Consider the following 14425-nt stretch of genomic DNA (forward strand, 5'->3'; position numbering starts at 1 on the left):
CTTTGCGCTTGGGTTTGGGCCTATTTTTGATTGATTAAATTGAATTGTATCTATTTATTTCACGCATCCAATTCAGGATTTCACTAGTGGCTCGTCAGAGCGAGAACGTGCACATTTATCGGGAGTGAGAACTCACCACAGCCCTCAATTTCCTCTGATGCCTTTGCCGGGATTTGGTGCTGTGGGGGCGAGTGGGTGTGCGAGGAGCTGGGAACGTGTGAAATCGAGGAGCTGGTTGCCGGCAGAGGGAGCGTGGGGCAGGGCCGGGTTCAGCGGGGAGTCAGGAGGCTGGAAACGGGACCGGCTCCCCAGGAAACATCACACAGCTCTCTGATAAAATATCCCGAGACTGTTGGAAGATAGCACGATTTGTTTCCTTAATCCAAATGAACCGAGAGATGGGATCTCGTTTGCAAATCTGGGACCTTCTTGGCCTCCCTAATTCACAGATTCGCTCTTCCCGCCTAAGTGATGCTCCCGGGAAGCCCAAGTCACTAGATGGTACTGTTGCTGTTCAATATTGACGCCTCCGCGGGCCAGCTCCTTGGGAAACTCGCGTTTCTGTCGGGAGGGAAGGACGGCTGTGTAATTTGTGAGGGAGACGTGAGCGAGGAGCCGAGAAGTAGGTCAGAGCTGCTTCCTGCGATTGGGCTGTGGGAGGGGGAGCGGAGGGGTGGCAAAGATTTTGTCAGGGCTGGCTTGCTTTGAGGTTTGCTGCCCAGAGGGGCACAGGGTCAGGCCCTCACGTAAACTCTGTAAAAGCTGGGTTTTGGTCAGCCTCACTCGTGGTTAAGCCCAAGCAGAAGGATGAGCCCTTTGTGACCACTCTCTGACCTCAGGGCACACCGAGTCACCTCCTGGCAGGAGGCAACACAGCAAATCATAGAATCATAGAAAGGCTGATTTGGCTTGGAAGGAACTAAAGCTCATCTTGTTCTACCCCCTGCCATGGGCAGAGACACCTTCCACTGTCCCAGGTTGCTTTAAGCCCTGTCCACCCTGGCCTTGGACAATTTCACGGATCTCCAGCTCTCCCCTAAAAGCCAACCCACAGCGAGGGACTGGTCACACAGATTCCTGGAGCACTCTGAAATCCCCCCGAGCTTTCCAATGACATCATTGCCAGGTCCCATTCCGTTAGGAGGTCAGCGAGCTCTCCCTGGCCAGGGTAACAAACAGGTTATTGTGCTCTGTGCTGCAAACAAGCCCCGGCCCTCCCGGCTCCAGCCCCAGCGGAGAGCGGAGGAGCTGCTGCCTGCCCGGCCTGTGCTCGGGTTTCTGTTAGAGGAGAAAGTCAGGCCAATTAAATCAGGCAGCATTGAATCTCTAATTGACATAAATGAGACAGACAGACAGCTGGGAAGACGGAGAGGAGGGGAGGGGAAGGGGAGCAGGTGCCCTGTATGAGAAAGAGATGGAAATACACCCTAATAGTACCACAGCTTTCCTTATTCTGTGTGTTTACATTAGCCAGCAACATCATGGAAAGTGTCTGAGCCCCTGCTGGAGAGAAATTAGTAAAATAAATACAAGTAGCAACCATTATGGAGTTGATCAGAATGTTCCTAAAAATCTCCAAACAAACCCAAAGGAAAAAATCACCCTCAAAAAGACGTTTGAATTTGTGTAGTTAAATTAATAAATCTGGTTTTTCCCATGCAGTTTGAACATGAAGCCTTGCAGCTGAACAATTACAAAATCATTTAAAATCATATTTGTTTAATTTTCCACATCTGAGCAGTGCTTACCCAGGTATTTCCCCCTCTCCTTTGACCAGGGAGTGCACTTTTGTCTTTAACAGACTTTTCAAGCACTAATTTATACAGAAATAAGTTATTTAAATTCATACATTTCAGAAGGATGAGGCACAAAGAGGAGGAACTCGCCCAGGTCCCACCCGGCACTGCAGAAGGAACCAGAATTACCAGCCCTCGCTCTGCCTCGCCCAGGGTGTGCCCTGATGGAAACAAACTGTCCGACATTTTCTCCAAACACACCTCTGCTGCTGCACAGCTGAGAAGCGAAGGTGGGAAAGCATTCCCGAGTGGATGCAGGTAAAAAGGAGGGGGGAAATACAGTTTTGTGGTGCTGGTGAATCCTCCAGTAGCACGACAGAACAGCAATTTGGAATAATCTCTTACAAACCAACCCATATCTTTAGTTTTAAAATAATCAAGATTTGCACATTGTGGTGTAAGAACCAGAAATGTTTTTCATTTACATTTCCAGAAACTTTTGAGATCTCTTTCCGAATATTTCAACACATTCTCCTTCCCCATTTTCCCAGCTGGGATAATTTTTTGCCAGCGCAGGCAATTCTTCTCGGTATCCATGGGAATTGCCTCCATAATTAGACGTGCACCCAGTGCACAGATCAGAGCGCTCCAACCCAGCAGCTGGAACTAGGAGGCAGGTCTGATTAAATCTGCTCTGCCACGAGGAGAAAAGCCAGCTTTAATGAAACATCACAGGACTCCCTACCCTGTCTTTAAACAGGGCAGGAAAAGGGACTCCGGGATTACTTTGAGAGTGACTGCTTGTGGTGTGCTCACAATTCACAGAGCAGAAAGCGAGCACTGAGTGATCCAGGGCCTTGAAACTGGGGATCTGTCTCATTAAAAAGGGGCTGATTGCCAGCAGCTTATTAAAGGGGCTCACAGTCTGCCTTCAGAACGGCGGTGAAGGTTGGAGGGGTCAGCAGGTGCAGATGGAGGTTTTCTCCTTGATAGTTTCTCCTAAAGCCAGTAAGATCAGGGTCTGCTTGTAGAGGGACAGCTTCTCTGGGTTCCCTGCCCTGCCCATCAGTGATTGATCGTGTGGATCCACCAAAAGACACAGAGCCACCCAAAGCTCTTTTTTTATTGAATCCCACAAGGGTTTGGGTTGGAAGGACCTTAAAGCCCACTCAGTCCCACCTCCTGCCATGGGCAGGGACACCTGCCACTATCCCAGGCTGATCCAAACCCTGTCCAACCTGGCCATGGACACCTCCAGGGATGGGGCAGCCACATCTGCTCTGGACAATTTTCATGGAAAGGAAATGATTTCTGTTCCTGCACACCCGGTTCTGCAGGTACAATGTGCTCTTCAGGAAAGGGAGCTGGTGAAAGAGGCAGATGGTCGGACAGAAATTATTAATCCCATACACAAGTTCTTTATCTTTAGTTGCTGCCTCCATTTGGTGTCACAAACCCCTCGACTCCTGGGGGCTTCCCCTTTTAAGAAACAGAGCTGGGAGTTGGGGTGGGGCAGACGTTAAAATTCCAAGTGGTTTAGTGGGTGGGAAAAAAGCGACTTTTAACAAATACGCCAGGGCTGGGGGATCAAACAGGGCTCTGGTCTAGACAGAACCGCACTCCCCGCCTGCCTCAGAAGTTCACAGCACACCAGCTGACAGAATTTAGCATCTCGTTTCCCTAACATGATTAAAATACAGCTCCGTGTCCTGGGGTACTGACAGCCCCTCAGATCTCTCTGCATTCCAAGCCACGTTTCCATTTCCACTGCTGGAGTCGCTCCCTTTGGAAACGCGGCCCTGCGGACGAGCGGCGCTCGCGGATCCCAGCAATGCAGCTTGCTTTAGCTGGGATTTGAACTCAGCCCTTCCTGTAATTCTGTGATTTGAATATCATTTTTACAGCCCTTGCAAGTAGCAGATGAATGAGAGATTCCTGGCTTTGAGTCAAAAGCTGCGGTAATTAAATGTTTATAAAACACTTTAAGCATGCGAAGTGCTGTTGTAGACAAGGAACCAACAGATCTGGCAGATTGGAGCTGGATTTTAAGGCACACCAGCAAACAGAGCCCATTTCCCCACTACATCTCTCTTTTAGAGCTGCTAGCAGAGGGTTATGGAGGCCATCACCAGGTTCCTTTTATTATAACCAGAGTAAGTGAAATCAGAATCACTTTCTTTCATATGAATATATGTAATTCAGAAGTTTTCCCCTCTGTAAGAACTCGCCAAGCAAAGGGTCAGCTTGCTGTTCAGCTCAGGAAGGAACTACCCCGTGGGAAACAGAATTGCTGCTACTTCTGATCTCTCACATAAAACTGGAGAGCTTCCACCTGTTACAGGTTTCTAACACCATCTGCTGTTTAAAAGGAAGATGGCATTGGAGCTCAGCAGCACTGAGAGCTTGTTTGATGAACCAGGCGTGACACCAGCAAATCTGGAATGTTTCTGTAATTGCCACAATTTCTTTTTTTTTCTTATTTCAAGCCCTCAACATGTTTTGACTTGATCTTCATTATGAAGTGAATTATTTCTTTGCTAGAGGAAGAAGAATCCCAGTGAGCAGCAGCCGAATGTCAGGTCCACAACACTTCAGTTTTCATTCCCAGCCATGAGGCTGTCGTTTCAGCACCAACACAAATTTCAAGCAGTGTCACTCTCTCCAAAGCTTGGCCCGAAGAACTGACTTAAAATGTTTTCATAAGAGAGAACCATGGTCGCCCTGGGGTATGAGGAGCTCAAAGCAAATAATTCTTCCCATTAAAAATAAAAATATTGACCTTTTGCTGGCTCACACTGCTGCCTGTGGGACAGAATAAACGCTCTAACCAAGGATTCTTCTGCTGCTTCCTAATTGAAAGAGATACAAACTTTTGTCCCAGGAAAAACAACAGAACCCAGGAGCTCATTACACGTTTAAATTGAAGGGCTCACAACTACTGCTCTTAGTTTTGGTTGCAGATATTGATAATAACAATTTTTTCTAAAACAAAAAGACTTTTCTTCAAAGGAGTCCTTGGCCATTCACCCTGAGACAAGCAGGGGTTTAGATAAAAACCACCCAAAACCTCAAAATCTAACACCGATCAGAGGTTGCAGCTCTGGGATTCTTCTCCAGTGTGATCCCATCAGCCCAGTTACAGCATCACCCCCACCTCTCGCATTTCTCACCCCTCCACACATCATTTAAAGTCAGTGGCTCCTTTTGTGTGCAGCCGGCTCCTCACCCCGGCACTTTCCCTGCACTTCGACAAAAGAGACCTTTTACATGTCAATTTATTTTCAGACAAGCATATCTGAAAGGGAGTTTCCCTCCGGAGTCGAATTAGTATTAATGGCAGGTGTTCAGTGGCACACAAAGGGAGGGAGGCTGAGCCGAGGCACTAAGACAGCTTGATGTTTTAATAACCAGAGGCAAGGAATGGAGTGGCAGCGGACCTGCGGCTTCCCCGGCGTGAGTGAAGGTTTTATTCAGAGCCCCCGTGTACTGCCGAAAGAAGACCTTGAAATATTTTAAATGTTTTCTTTGCCTTGAAAGAGGGATTAAATTGTTGAATATTCCATGAAAGCGCAGCATCCACCCCACATCCCGTGGAACTCACTCACAGTCACCGAGTACTTCCGAAGCCTCCCGCGGCCTTGGGAAGCGGCCGTGGCCACCACGAGGAGGTGGTGGCACCCAGGAGGCCTCCAGCTGCACGGTTCACCGTCCACCAGTGCCTAGAGATGCTGAAAAAAGAATTACACGGACTAACTCAGAGGTGGGATTTGCATTAAAGTTTAAAAAGTTAAAACCACAGATCAGTTGCTCAGTGAAGTTTCACTATGAAAAAGAAAGAGAAGATGATTGCTGGGAAAGCTACTGGCCTTCAGTTTTAAACTGAATCTTGATGGGAATATTTCCCAGGCCAAAAGACATTTATTGATGCCCTGGTGAATTTGAACGAGGTCAGCAAGGGAAAGGCACAGCTACACATGGGAAAGAAGGGAAACATCCTCTCACCTGGGTGAGCCCCTGCAACAGAAAAATGGCTGATTTATGCCCCAAAACAGGAAAATTTAACCTGTATTATACAGAAACAGTATTATATAGAGCTGTTCAACATTATTTTCAGGCTCCTTGACTGTGGATCAATATGTTTTTTCTGCAGAGGTTATTTCCAGGTAGACTCAGCAGTTTGAGGCTGGATTCCGGGATTTCTGCTCCCTTGAGCTTTCATTCAGACCTATTCAGGACAAAAGCTTAAAGATCAAATCCACTATTAAATACCTGAACTAACAGAAATAGCTTTCCTTGTAAAGATGTCCTTATGTATGGAAGTTAAATCAATTTTTGCCTCTTTTAAAACCAAGACAATTTGTGATATACTCTGTATCCTCTTTCTCCCAAGTTACAGCTGAACGACCCCAAACTCCTCCAAGAGCAAATCACTTGGTCTCTCACCCCCCCCAGTAGGCATTAGATACCCAACTTTCACCTCAAATAATGCAATTTCAGTTAATATGACAACAGTGCTTTGGCAAAAGTCAGGACAAAAGTGGAAAAGGAAGGAGAGAGCCCAACCCGTCACAAACACAGCTCTCATATACAGAAAATTCACAAGTCCAATTTTATTAAGCACTGCAGTTAAAAAAGTAACAGCACTTGGTTGATCTGGAACTAAAAATCAAGGCTTATTTTACTTATGGATAACTCAGAATAACATGGTTAAAAGCCCCCTGGAGAGGAAGGTGTAGCCCTTCTTGTTCTCTCTGTTCTCCAAGGGGATGAGGGTTTCAGAAGCTTCAGCTGCACCAAGCACAAAGTTCTTCAGACAGGAGACCCGAGGGTGGCAGAGGGGTTTGATGCTTCTAGATTTGGGGTCTGACACCCCAGGTATCGTCTCATGGCCAGGCAGAACTTGCAGCAGCTGAGGGCTGCTCTCCCCCTGCCCACACTGATCTGCACCTGCTTGTCCCCACACCCCTGAGTTGTCCCCAGCTGGCCTCACACCAGCACATCACAGGGAGGATTCAGCAAGGGCTGTAATGTTTTTCCTGACTGATGTTTGAAAACATTTGCAATTTCGTACAAATAACCAGTTATTACCCAAACCAGGACAAGTATTTGGTTTAAGACCCCCTAAACACCAGGGTTTAAGAGCACTGAACCCCACCCACCCATAGTGGGTTGGCATCCAACCCATCCACCACCCCAGACCTTCCCTTGAAACACAACATAGGAAATATTCTGAAAATCTGTTGAGGTTCCTGCAACACCCAAAGGGACTGAGCCCAGCTGCAGAAAAAATGATTATTGTATTGGTTGCAGGTTGCACCTACCATTTGCACAGCACTGGCACAAGAGTCACTGTGGAGGTGTAGGGAACATCATGCCACAAGTATTTTTAAGGAAGGCATTTTGGGTGGTGGAGTCTCTCCCTCCCCAAATCTCAGCAAAACATTAAATTCCTGTCTGCTGGGGTTGGTGGCAATACCAGTAAGAAGATCCACTGTGGACTGGGGCTGGCCTCCTCCTCTCAGAAGCACTGGACACTCAGGCTGCACTTGGAATACAGGGAGAAAGAAATTGTGACTATTTCAGCTTCTCACTGGCTGCCCACAGGACCTGCTTGGATGAGGGTACAGGAGAAGAGCACTGTGCATCTCACATAATTATTTTTATGGAATTCTCCATTTTAGAGCCAACTGGGACTGAACAAAAAACCAAGTTTCCTCTCTTGTGACATGATCAGCTAAAAGTAGCAGAAATTCACATGAGAACCTTTGCTTGCTCCAGTCACATCCTTGAGCTCTGTTTGCAGCCCTTGTAGCAATCCTGCTGCTCCCAGAACCTGCCACCATGGAACCATGGAGCTCTGGCAGTTCCTTGCAGGTCAGACTGGGGTGGCTATTTATTCCTAGTAGTTTGTCTCCAATGTTGGTTTCTACAAGCACAGAAGTGTCCTGAGTAAGAAATTCCCCATTCCTGTTGGTTCTTGCCTCATTCCAGGACTGGTTCTGGTCACCTCCCAGTGAGAGAAGGTAGCACGAGAGGCTGCCCTAAGCAGCACTGCTGCCTTTCAGGGCCTGGTAAAAAGCTGTGTAGCTTTCCCAGAAGGCAGCCAAGGAGCACTGTCCCTGCATAGCACGGAGGAACAACCTGGGAAGGGCAGAAATGCCCGGGGAACGCCGGGGGTCGCTGGTTCTGCAGCTGACAGTCAGTCACAGGACGGGCCCTGAATGACACATTTATTGTACAAGTCGGAAAGAAACCCTGAGTCACGGCTGGAGAACAAAGTTAAATTAAAAAATAAAGGTTTCAGATGTTCAGAGGTTCCTACTGAGGGGAAGGAAAACCCCACATAGTAAAAGCAGCAGCCAGAGCCAGCCCAAAGGTTTGCCAGGGAGGAGGTTCTGTCGTCACCTCCCCTGCACAGGTGACAAACTCGGCAGTGATGGGAGAGCATGGAGATAGGAGCAGAGGGAAGGAGTGAGCCAAATCTAGGAGGTGTCTTGGCCTGCTGAGCATCTGCAGGAGGGCTTGGAAAAAACGTGGTGTGTTTTGTTCAGAGATCTGAGCTGCTGGCTGGGCTGGGGGAACACAGGAGAGAGGGAGAACAGAGGCTGCAAAATCCACTTTACATGGAACAAACACACAGGACTTAGAAGGGAGGGAGGTCCTTCATGGACACGAGTGCTGCTGGCTGGGAGGCTGCAGGGCTGGCTTTGGGAAATGCATCCAAAGGTTTGAGGGAGGGAAAGCCCCAAAGCCTAAACCCAAAGTGTGACACAGTCTTCCAGCTGCTGTGGAGCTGGAGGATCAGTTCCAAGAAATGCTGTAGCAACAACAAATACCTGGTCCTACACAGGGAAGGGTGAATCAGAGCTGCTTTTTAGTGCCACTTGACATCAGTTATACATTCTAGTTCTCATATACACAGATGGATTTCTTTATAAATTGACAATTTACACATCAAAAAAGTTTTACAGTGAAGTTCTTCAGCAAAGATCAGTCCACATGAGGAGGAGCCAGTCTTTCAGGAGCAGGAAGGCACTTGGCCTCTTGAGAGCAAGTCCCCAGGGGAGCCCCTGTGCAGACCCTGCCCGTCCTCTGTCCCCCTCTTCCGTAGGTGTGCAAAATCTGGGCTGTTCCTGCACCGTGGGCCCTCACAGGGTGGTGGAGGGGAGCTTCTTCACCCGCCTCTGTGCCAGGATGGAGGATTCGATGGGCTTCAGCTGAGGGCTTGGCTTGGAGCTGTTCAGCGCCGAGTACGTGGCAGCCATGGCGCCCTGGAGAGGGGCACAGAGGAGTCACTCAGGTGCAGGAGAGCTACTTCAGACTCACGGTTTACAGGATGGGACCAGAGCAGCCACATCCACAAACAAAGACAGAAGCATCTTTCTTGTTTCATTAAAGAATCTCCCTTTCTTTCCTCCCCAAAACCCCTGCTTGTCTGTACTGCCTGCCCTGGCTCACACCTCTCCAAACTTCCCTCCTGCTTTCCCACTCCAGATTTTGTACCTTTACAAGCTGAATGTCCTGGTGATTGAGCTGGCTCTGGGGTAAACTGTCCTTCTGGGTTATCCAAGGATGCTGCAGGACCTGCTTGGCTGTGAGACGCTGGTGAGGATCTACGTGGAGCATCTTTGATACCAGATCCTACAGGCATCATTTGGAAAGTCAGACTATAGAAGATTTCATAATTTAAATGCAAAAAAAACCCACCTGTGTACGCCCCCAGATTAGGATTTAAATGCAGAGGTCAAGTTTAAAGTCCCCCCAGACATCAATGTCTTTTTGTATGAAATATGTTTTTGGCAGGCCTAGGGGGTAGAACACAGAGCAAACCCCATATGGGTCAAGCATGAGGTTGGTTTTCCATGCAAATATCACAGCCAGAGCTGAAACAAAGCTGCTGTGAGGAACTTGTGTAGGGTAGAAGCTGCAGTGCTGGTTTTCTTCTCTCTCTTGTGTGCTCCCTCCCCAACCCGCTCTATATTTGCCTCACAGCAACCCCAACCCCAACAAATATCAAACCCTACCTTGGCCATGTCAGAAATAGTGTCCCAATTGCCCCCACTGATGGAGAACTTCCCTCCTCCTATGCGTGTCAGGATCTCTTCTGGAGTGTCACTGGGACCATTTGCAAAGGGAGTGCAGCTGGGGAGAGAGGAGAGAGCCCTGGATTTACTGACCCGGGCAGGAGGAGAGGCACAGCTGTCCCCACAGAGCGCACTGGGGACAGGGGTCACAGCCTCAGCCACTGCCTTACCCCGCCAGCATCGTGTACAGCAGGACCCCCAGGCTCCAGATGTCACAGCCCTCGTCGTAGCCTTGGCGTTTCAGGACCTGAACAAGCAAAGTGAAAAAAGTGTGTTTGCTTCCTGTCATTGAGCTCATTTCAGAAGAAGGGCTTGACCTGGGTGCAGCCCATATGCAAAGCTTCCAGAGCTGGACAGAACAGCAAAGTCTGGGACTAAAATATCAGGATTCAAAATAGATTCGTTACTACAAGTGTTATTTCTGTAATTGCCTCTTCCAAGGCGGGACGGAGATGGGAACAGGGCAGACCCACTGTGCCAGGTGGGAGCACAGGTTAGGGGAGGGACAAGGGGACTGCTGGAGGGTCTCAGGTCAGTAGGGTGCTCACCTCGGGTGCCACGAAGTTTGCTGTGTAACAGGGGGTCATGAGGAGCCCGTTCTCAGCCCTGAGCTGCTTGGCAAAGCCAAAGTCACAGATTCGGATGCTCTCGGGGTTCCCTGATTTATCCACGTAGAGGATATTGCTGGGCTTCAGGTCCCTGTGGACCACCTGTGGAGCCAAAAAAGGGCTGTGCTCATACCCCACAAAAATAAAGGTCTGAAAGCTGCCTGAGGTCACTCATCCCCTGCCCTCGCCCCACATCTGCTTTGCCAAGAGGGCAACACCAGCAAGAAATAATTGTCATGATGGGCAGTGTTACTCCTGGGAGGAGAGGGAGCACAGTGTAATGCCAGGGAGCTTCCAGGAAACCAGTCAATACCACACTCACCCCTTGGGAATGCAGATACTCCACTGTTTTACAGATCATGTGCAGGACTGAACTGGCTTCTCTCTCCGAGAAGAATTTCTGTCTGAGGATTTTATCCAGCAGCTCTCCTCCCCTCATGAGGTCGGTCACCAGGTACACGTACTTGCCATCATCGTACACCTGCCAAAGAAAACATGGGTGGGGTGAGCAAAATGTGCTTCCACAGCTTCCCTTTTGTACTCCCATCGCCAAGGAGCAGACAGGGATCAGCAGAGGTGGCTCTGGGGATGCTTCCCCACCCCAGAATCATGGAATATCCCAACCTGGAAGGGCCCCACAGGGATCACTGATCAGCTCCTGGCCCTGCCCCAACAATCCCACCCTGGGCATCACTGGCAATGCTGTCCAAGAGCTCCTGGAGCTCTGGCAGCCTCAGGGCTGTGCCCATTCCCTGGGGAGCCTGGGCAATGCCCAGCACCCTCTGGTGGGCATCTTCTGACAGAGAAACAGCAACACGTGGAGCTGGGTTGCTGGGCTGCCCCTGCTGGGGCTGAACTCTGCTCCCACCAGCCTGCCCTTCCTAAACCAAAGCACGGGGAAGTCTCCCAAGCCACACTCACATCTTTCAGGGTGATGATGTTTGGGTGCTGCCCGTACCGCAGCAGGATCTCAATCTCCTCAGAAGGGTCTCGCTTGCTCTTGTCAATCACCTGCAAGAGTAGGGACACACTGCAGCCACCACAGATGGGGAAGGGGCCAGGACAAAGCACAGGAGCTCAGTTTGGAGCCTTGCAGAGCTCCAGTACCATATCCGCTCTGTTCCCTCATCTCTTTAGCTCTACAAATACTTAAGTGCCGGACCTTGACTGCGTACTCCATGTTGGTGGCCTTGTGGATGCAGCGTTTGCAGACGGAGTAGGAGCCGACGCCGATGGCCTCCTTCACCACGTACCCATCGCTGAACTGGATGTTCTTGCCGTGCAGCTGCTGCCAGGGCACACAGGACAGGTTCAGGGAAGGGTTTGTGCAACATGATGAGTTTAATGCAGCACAGAGAGAGCTGTCAGACTGTCTGCTACATCCCACAGCTTCTCCTCCCGGCGGGGAGCAGGAGGAGAGGAGAACAAGGCAGATATAGGTCAGTGGGCCAACGCTGCCTGCACCAAGCACGGTGCCTTTGCCTTTGGCTGCCCGACCCACAGGCATTACAGACCCCCTGCCAGCACACATCCACCTGGGGACAGGAAAGCCACAGCCCCACACTGCCCTGACAGCCTGTGCACAGTGTGGCAGTCAGTGGTGATGAAAGAACAGAAGGCAAGAACTCCAAAGAGAAGTGCCTCAGGCTCCAGGTAGTGCAGAGGCCCTGCAGACCTGGAGCATCCCTGCACCTCCAAAGAGCTGTTCCTCTGCCCCATTCCTTACCTGCACAACTGAATGCAGGGCAGGCTGGGGAGGGTGGACTTTGCCATCCTCCATTAACCCGGTTGCCACGAAACTGAAGCCTCGGAAGAGCTGATGGGCCCCTGCGCTCGGGGGCACACCCGGGGAATCTGCAGTGGGAGAGACAGCTTGAGAAGGGCCTGAGGAGCAGAAGCCTCCCCCTTGCTCCCAGGAGCTACTGTAATTTATTTCAGACAGGATCCACACCAGCAGCACGGAGTTTACCCCTAACATCCCGCAGAGAATCGTGGAATTGTTCAGCTTGGGAAGGCTCTCCAAGATCAGTGAGTCCAACAATTCCCCCAGCACTGCCAATGTCCCCAAGTGCCACATTCACATGACTTTTAAACCCCTGCAGGGATGGTGACTCCACCACTGCCCTGGGCAGCCTGTGCCAGGGACTGACAACCCTTTTGGGGGAAGAAATTTCCCTGATGCCCAGCCTAAACCTTCCCTGGCAGAAACCTTATCCTGCTGGTGCCGGATACTCCCCGGTGTGAAGTCACAGAGTGACATCTCACAGGAAAGCTGGGCTTTGCCTCAAGTCATACAAACCTTTTGGTGTCCGTGACGTGAACTCTGTGTCAAAATAAAAGGTGTCATCTGGCTGGCCCACTGCAGGCTTGAAAGGGGGTTTGATTTCCCTGCGGTACAGCTTCTGCAAAACGCACAAAACCCAAAAAACAGATGCAAAACCAGCTTGGGAGTGCTCCCACAGGCACCTTCTCCCAAAGGGTGCAAAGGCTGGTGAGGAATGAGGGCCAGGAAGAGATTTTGTGAAACTCTGTGTCTTAGCATTTTGCTGCAGCTCAGGGAAGTATGGGACAGTTACATGACAGGGAATTTTGGTTTTGGAAAGGGTTATTGGAATGGATGGGGACAGGGGTTGGAGGCTCTCCCATAGCTGGCCAAGCATCAGGACTGTGCTATTCCTGCTGCTAGAACTGTGTTACTGTTGCTGAGTGGTGCAGAAATTTGCTCTTTCTGATACTCACGTTCCAGTCGATGGTGGAGTAGAAAGGGTGGCGCTTGATCTCCTCTGCCCCATCTGGCCCAGACCCTGCAAGAGCCACCACGGGTCATGTTGTACTGAACCCCCAACAAGGCCAAGGGCACAGCCAGGGAGGCAGCACAGCCAGGTGTCACAGAGGACCTCAGAAACCAAAAAACCTGGTCTTACCTAATCTGTTGGCTGGATTCCTTTTGAAAAGGGCTCGCAGGAGACTCTGAGCCTCAGCGCTCAGGAACTGTGGCATGCCCAGTTTCGCTCTGGGGAGGAAGTTATGCAATCAGCTGCAGGTTTGAAGAAAAGCCACAAGGCATCTGCAGCACCTCCACCCCTAAAATGCCCAATCATCTCTCTGGCATTTACACTGCACCCTTTGAATGGGTGGCTGATATGGCACCACTTGCCAAATAACGCCACAGAATTTCAAGAGCCCCCACTTGCAACACCCCTACTGTGCAGACAGGAGGGACAAACTCTTACTTGAGGATGAGGGTCATCGTCTCCTTACGGTCCTTCCCCTGGAAGGGCAGTGCCCCTGTGAGCATTTCAAACTGGGAGGGAAAGAGAAGAAGGAGGGTCATATCTGAGCAAGGCTCAGGGTTGCACAGGTCCCACTGCCCCTTCCTGCTTGTGAGGGGTCCCAAGGCTGGCTCTGACAGGGCTCACAGCACGGCGAGTTCCCAGCAGCAGCCTGGCTCTCAGGGTTTGCCTGGGAACGTGCCCAGCCCAGCGCCTGCTCCCGCCGGAGCCCTGGGATCCTGCAGCTGCCAGACGGTGGCACCAGATCTGCACTGACAGCGCGGGCCCGGCGCTGGGGTGGACACGGACACCCTCACACACCCCACAGAGAGCCCCCTGCATCCCACACACCCCACAGCCCCCGCACAGCCCAGCACCCCCGGCACAGCAGCCTCGAGGGACCAGCGCTCCTGGCTGGAGGCCTGGACAGCCCCTTGGGGCTCTTTGGGGTCAGCAGGACACACAGAGCCGTGTCTGGTGTCCCAGGGCAGGGGCAGCTGGCACTGCCAGTGCCGGCAGGGTACCCACCATGAGGACCCCGTAGGACCACCAGTCAGCACTGTGCGAGTGGCCCTGGCGATTGACCACCTCCGGGGCCATGTACTCCACCGTCCCACAGAACGAGTAGGCTTTCTTCTCGTGGTCTATGGCCTCCTTGCTCAACCCAAAATCTGCACAAGAGAAAGCTGTCAGCACACTGCTCCACACATTTCAAGCAGCTCTGT

At 50.8% G+C, this 14425-nt stretch overlaps 1 protein-coding gene across 2 annotated transcripts in view; it reads right to left on the reverse strand.

Annotated features, from left to right (window-relative positions):
• Positions 1–8739: 8739 nt before the first annotated feature.
• Positions 8740–14425, reverse strand: part of RPS6KA1 (ribosomal protein S6 kinase A1) — a 31012-nt gene continuing 25326 nt past the window's right edge. For both annotated transcript variants that reach the window (XM_054292209.1, XM_054292208.1), the window contains 14 exons: positions 14229–14371; positions 13662–13732; positions 13353–13441; positions 13168–13232; positions 12728–12830; positions 12155–12282; positions 11591–11716; positions 11350–11439; positions 10751–10909; positions 10369–10530; positions 9991–10067; positions 9761–9878; positions 9240–9377; positions 8740–9007 (listed from right to left, as the gene is read on the reverse strand). In XM_054292209.1, coding sequence (XP_054148184.1) covers positions 8885–9007; positions 9240–9377; positions 9761–9878; positions 9991–10067; positions 10369–10530; positions 10751–10909; positions 11350–11439; positions 11591–11716; positions 12155–12282; positions 12728–12830; positions 13168–13232; positions 13353–13441; positions 13662–13732; positions 14229–14371 — 1592 coding nt within the window. In that variant the 3' untranslated portion in view covers positions 8740–8884. The remainder of the gene's footprint in view (positions 9008–9239; positions 9378–9760; positions 9879–9990; positions 10068–10368; positions 10531–10750; positions 10910–11349; positions 11440–11590; positions 11717–12154; positions 12283–12727; positions 12831–13167; positions 13233–13352; positions 13442–13661; positions 13733–14228; positions 14372–14425) is intronic.

Source organism: Melozone crissalis, unplaced genomic scaffold (assembly GCF_028551555.1).
Source record: "Melozone crissalis strain CALT ecotype California unplaced genomic scaffold, PUWL_Pcris_2 ptg000108l_1, whole genome shotgun sequence".
Classification (NCBI taxonomy): Eukaryota; Metazoa; Chordata; class Aves; order Passeriformes; family Passerellidae; genus Melozone; species Melozone crissalis.